Here is a 6,106-nt window from a genome sequence, read left to right as displayed (position 1 = left end):
AATTTTGTGTATGATGGAATCAGGACCAAAAATATACTTGGAGGTCAGGTTCTGGTGGGGTGGGGTGGGGGATGGGGTGCAGGGGCTCAGAATACAGCTGAATCACTCCTAAATATTGTTCTGGTTCTTGCTGTGATTGTTGATCTCATTCATGATATCTTTGTGGCTGTTTAACCCCGAGTCAGACTCTGATCCAGCAAACATATGATCAAAACACATTCCAGCAGTAACCACCCTGTCTTTGTGTGTGTGTGCGTGTGTGTGTTTAGCCCTTTAGCATTTAATCTGGCCATATATGGCTCAGATATTCCACCTGTTTTATGTTAAAATTGACCAGATCCAACCTTTCGCACTCACCCTACAATGTCATTCTAAAAACATACAAACGCACCACTGAAATCTCGAAGCTACTAGATAATGCATGATTAATTCAAAACAATATGAATAAATAAATTTGATTAAGAAATCTGAATGCTAAAGGGTTTGAGAACTAGGACCACTGAAAAACATTTGTTACAGATGTATGCATTTGGAGAATCAGCTAGGTTTCTTTCCCCTAACATTTTACATAGTTCAACCCACACAAGTTAATGTGTGTAAAACAAAATAAAGTTTCTATAAAATCAGTTTTTAAACATCAAATTGCTATGGGGTCCACCAGAATAAAATACAAATCAAAGGGGTTCATAGATAATAAAAAAATGGCTGAGAACCCCTGAGCTAGATTGTGAAAGCCCTGGGACTTTATAACAGGATGCCCTGCCAATGACTGGATATATTCTTTGCCTCTAAATGCAGTGGCATTCTCTCTGCAGTAAGATGTGATTCTTACACCTGTTTACTCTTCTTACAAGGTGATGTTCTCTTACCTGGTTACTTTTCATATGCATATTGGTATTTTAATCTTTTATCTTAGTGCTTGAACAAAAAGCCAACAGTGTTTTGGATGCTTTTCTTACATTTAGATTCCTTTCCAAAGTATAGAAACCCTCTCTCTTTCTCTCTCTCTCTCTCTCTCTCTCTCTCTCTCTCTCTCTCTCTCTCTCTCTCTCTCTCTCTCTCTCTCTCTCTTTCTCTCTAAACTGAAATGTTTTTGACATACCTGGATGCCCTCCTCACCCTCATTTTAATGTCGAAATGTATCTTTTTTTTTTCCAGGTGCTCGAACAGAAAGCCGACGGAATATGGAAAGGATGTGTAATTCATAATGACAGGATGTCCAAGCCTGGCTATTTCCCTGCTGACCATGTAGTTTTAGTGGACAGTCAATGTGAGTATTATTTCTACTTACTTAAGCTTTTTGCTCCCTATGGGACAAAGACCGTGGACAACTTTTCTCTACCATTCTTGACTTTGTGGTGTCTTTTAAGGCATCATCTCCCAGTTCTTGTTGGTTTTGAATTGTCATCAATATTTCTGTAACTCTTGCAGCATTTTGTCTGTCTTTACATTCTGAGTTCAAATTCCACCAAGGTCAACTTTACCTTTCATCTGGTAGTTTTGGCATTCGGAAGAGCATCCAGCTGTAAAAATCATGCCAAAGCAGACCTCACTGTCGCTGGTGCCACGTAAAAGTACCCGGGTCTTTCTGTAAAGTGGTAGGCATTAGGAAGGGCATCCAGCCATAAAATTCATGCCAAAACAGACAGTGAAGCCTGGTGCAGTCTTTTAGTTTGCTAGTTCCTGTCAAAATGTTCAACCCAAGTCAACATGGAAAATGATTGTTGATAATAATAATGATGATAACTTATTTTTATTATTGAAAGAGTAGTGCATACCATCAAAATGGCATTAGGTAAAATATACGAAGCCCAATATACCCATCATTACTACCTGTCAGATAAGGGTACACCAGGCACATGCATCACAACCATATGTACACAACATGGTGATCTCATATCAAGATAAATAGCACATGACCTTGCAGGTGGGGTCCAGTTAAAATTTTCTTCAGGTCGAGTAACCCATCCCCCTCAAAAGGTCCCTGAATAAGGGTTGTTTAAGGATGTTGAATGAAACACCCATGTTTCCAGAAGTGAATTATTCAAATCCCAAAGAATTCCTCTCAACACATGGTTATGAAGCTCCTCCACTACTTCTACTCCTGATCAGAGATGCACATATCGTCAGCCACCAAGAGACATGCTTAACTGATTAAGGTCAAGTAAATCTGTGGTATTGAGCAGAATATGTGCTGTAGCCCATCTTTTGTACCAATTATTATTATTACTCATGATGAAAAGAGGATGTGTAGTCTGGAGCTAATCAGAGATGAAACAGTTAGTGGTTTTAACCATTTTTATATGAACCTATCAGAGGCCAGCCCTATTCTGTGATACAAACTTGCTGTTTTAAAGTGATCTAAAATCCTTTCATTAAAATTTCATGTTAATTTATGTTCAAAACACCACCTGAATAATGCCAAAGTTGTTTTACTAAATTTTTCATTATTTTCAAAATTAATCCAAAACAAAGGCAATGTATTTAAGTAGAAATCATCAACATCATTTGATGTCTGTTTTCTGTGCTAGCATGGGTAAGACAAAAGGGTAACAAGCATTAATATTAATCTAAACCAGAACTTTCCATTAAAATTTCATGTTATGTTGTAAACGCCAGCTTAATTATGACAAAGTCATTATCCTAAATGCCTCATTATTTTCAAACTTAATTGAAATAAAGGTAGTGATTTTCAACAGAAATATGGAAAACAAAAGGTTTAAAGTGAAAGCTTGGCTAGCTATGATACTTTATAGATCAATAGATTTCTAACATTGGATCAAAGTGACACAGTTTTAGGGAAGCTTAACCCTTTTGCATTCAGATTACTCTGTCAAATGCATCATCATCATCATCATCATCATCATCATCATCATCATCATCATCATCATCATCATCATCCTTCTTTAATGTCCATTGTCCATGCTGGTATAATTTGGATGGCTTGACTAGGGCTGGTAAATTGAGGGGCCGCACCAGACTCCAGTCGGATTTGGCATGGTTTCTACGGCTGGATGCCCTTCCTGGTGCCAACCACTTCGAGAGTGTAATGGATGCTTTTGCATGCCAGTTGTATGACATCAATATCTGCCACAACTATGATTTCACTTGGCTTGATGGTGGATCTTCTACTCAAGCACAGCATATTGCCAAAGGTCTCGGTCACTTGTCATTGCCTCCATGAGGTCCAACACTCGAAAGGTGGGTTTAATGTGCCAGCGGCATGGGTGCAATTTACGTGACACTGACATCGTCCACGACTATGATTTCACTAGGCTTGACATGTCTTCTCAAACACATTCACATCATCTTGAATTAATCAAGCATTATCTCGTAACTTTCAGATTTCAGTGATGTGATTATTCACTTTTAGGATGATAGTGTAGGGTAAGCATGAGAGGTAGGATCTGTCCAGCTTGAACATGAAACTTGTAGGATATTTGGGTCAGATATGGTCGGTATAAATGCGAAAGAATTAAAGTTGATTAAATTGTCTGCGGTACTTAACTAGTTCTTTTGTCTTCTCAACTCCCAGAATGGTGCAAGGTAAAGCCAACCTCAGCAGGATTTGAACACATAACTAAATATCACAAGGTGTGGCTGTGTGGTTAAGAAGCCTGCTTTCCAAACATATGGTCTCAGGTTCAACCTCGACTGTCTTCTGCTAAAACTCCAGGTCAGCCGAACACCTGTGAGTGGATTTGGGGGATGGAAACTGCAAGAAGCACAAACATGTGTGTGTTTGTTTGATCATTCAGTTTTATTTCAAGCTTTCGTTCCACTAGAGAAAGAATCGGTTTCTAACCTAGATCTAAGGCTCCTTCATTGGCATTTCAACAACATCAACAGAGTATTTTTGCTCGTATATATGTACACATGCAGTATTTGGAGACGGTGCATGTACAGATTTGTTATATTTTGTTTTATGTATGTATTCTCATGCATATAGTCGCATGTCTAGACACAGGCATATGTACTTAGATGATAAACTTCTTGAAAGCTTGACAGATTTTTACAGTTCCAGTGGTGGCTTGGATCTATAGTCTTCAAATCTTCTTTCGCCATTCTGTATGCATATGTGTGTGTGTGTGTGTATATATATATATATATTTAGGAAGGGCATTGGCATTAGGGAAGGCATCCAGCTGTAGAAACCATGCCAAATCAGGTTGGAGTCTGGTGGTGCAGCCACCTGGCTTGCTAGCTCTGGTCACACCGTCCAACCCATGCCAGCATGGACAATTGATGTTAAATGATGATGCTGATATTTGTGTGTAGCCCTGTGTTGGCATCACATGATGGTTGTCAATGATTACCACCTTCAGACAAGCAATGCTATTCATTTCCCTTCTGCCATAGAAACATACCTGACCATGTGGAAATAGCATCTCACTTGGAAACGGGTAAGGGTTGGTGACATGAAGAGCACCCAGCCATATAAAAGAAAAAACATGATGAGGACGAGTATATTTTGTCCAACACTCAAACCATTCTTTCGGTCTGTAACTGATGTTGATGTTGTTGCTCTGTGTGTGTTTTACATTCTTTAATTCTATTTTCTTTTTTTTTTATGTGTTTAAGTCATTTGACTGCGACCATACTGGAGTACCGCCTTGAAGGGTTTTAGTCAAACAAATTGACCTCTTTCTAAAGCCTAGCTCTTATTCTATCGGTCTCTTTTGCCACACTGCTAAGTTATGGGGAGTTAAACACACCAACACCAGTTGTCAAGTGGTGGATGGGTGGACAAACACAAGCAGAAAGACACACCCGCACACACACACATACACATAATAACGGGATTCTTTCAGTTTCTGTTTTTTCTGTTTACCAAATCCACTCACAAGGCTTTAGTGAGCCTGAAGCTATAGTAGAAGACATCTGCCTGAGGTGCCATGCACTGGGACTGAACCCAGAACCATGTGGGTGGGAAGCAATCTCCTTACCACACAGCCATGAATGTGCCTATGTATTGATATGTACAGACATTAGACAACTGTAGTGATGATGATGATGGTGGTGAGGTTTTTGTTATAGAAACATTGTGTTGTTTCTGCTACAATGATGCCAGTCACCTCATCCTTCCACATTGGTAGTGATCAGTGGAGATAGAGGGGTGGTGATGGTAGTGGCCGAGACAGCAATGGTGGTGGTGGTAGTAATCGTGGTTGGCAGTGGTGGAGGTGATGGTGGCAGTAGCAGTGGCAGTAGTAACAGTGGTGGTGATGGCAGCAATATCAGATGTAGTAGTAGTAGTGGTGGTGGTGGTGGTGGCGCGTAATAGAAGTATCAGTTGTGGTCGTAATGGTAGTAGTTGTGGTAGTGATAGAAACAGCAGCAGCATCAATAGATAGATAGGGATGAAAGACTGACATAACTCTTTTCCATTCTTCTGGTGAGCACTCGAGCTCGGAGCCGCATAACAAACTTAACAAACGACCGGCTTTAAAACATGTTTACCCAGTGTTGTGCTGTTCATTCAGGGAGTTCCTTTGATTAAGAGCAAAGTCAATAAATGGTTGAATAAATAAACAAACAATACCATACAACACCTTCTATTTCCTCTTCTTCTTCCTCCTCCTCCTCCTCCTCCTCTACCTTTTCCTCCTCCTTTTTATAACCTGCTTTGTTTGTTTCTTTCCTTCTTTCTCGGTGGTGGTCGTGGATCACTTAGTGTGTTTGGTTTATAATTTTTCAAGTGCACCAATTCAGATATTAAGGTCGATGAGCTGATTAACGAGGAATATGGTAAAGCGCTGCTACCATCGCTATATAATATTGTATTGTATTGAATTGTCAGTATTGTTTGTTCTTTGGGGTTTTTTTGGGGGGGGTTTTTTTTTCTACTGTGGCTTCTGTTGAAGAGACGATAGTGGTGGTGGTGGTAAGGAGATCATGGAATGGAATAAAACAGAATGGAATTCTTCAGCAATGCCAGCTGCTTGTGGCACTGCAAGAGTAAAAATGGTGGAAATTTTCAAATGTAAACAAACAAATGTGAAATATTTCTTTGCTTTTGTTCTTCCTTTCCTGCTTTTATCATCATTAAAATGACATTATTATCATCATTATTATTATTATTATTAATAATAATAATAATTATTGT

At 39.3% G+C, this 6,106-nt stretch overlaps 1 protein-coding gene across 1 annotated transcript in view; it reads left to right on the top strand.

Moving 5' to 3' along the window:
• The window catches only part of LOC106876855 (caskin-2), a gene marked incomplete at its 3' end in the record, with an annotated part of 405,195 nt that overhangs the window by 265,543 nt on the left and 133,546 nt on the right, over positions 1-6,106 (top strand). Inside the window, exon 11 of the mRNA XM_052968105.1 lies at positions 1,159-1,270. Within this exon, the coding sequence (XP_052824065.1) occupies positions 1,159-1,270 (112 nt within the window). The remainder of the gene's footprint in view (positions 1-1,158; positions 1,271-6,106) is intronic.

Source organism: Octopus bimaculoides, chromosome 5 (genome assembly GCF_001194135.2).
Source record: "Octopus bimaculoides isolate UCB-OBI-ISO-001 chromosome 5, ASM119413v2, whole genome shotgun sequence".
In the NCBI taxonomy this organism is placed as follows: domain Eukaryota; kingdom Metazoa; phylum Mollusca; class Cephalopoda; order Octopoda; family Octopodidae; genus Octopus; species Octopus bimaculoides.
Note: the sequence above shows the minus strand (reverse complement) of the source record. Positions and strands in the feature narration are given on the sequence as shown.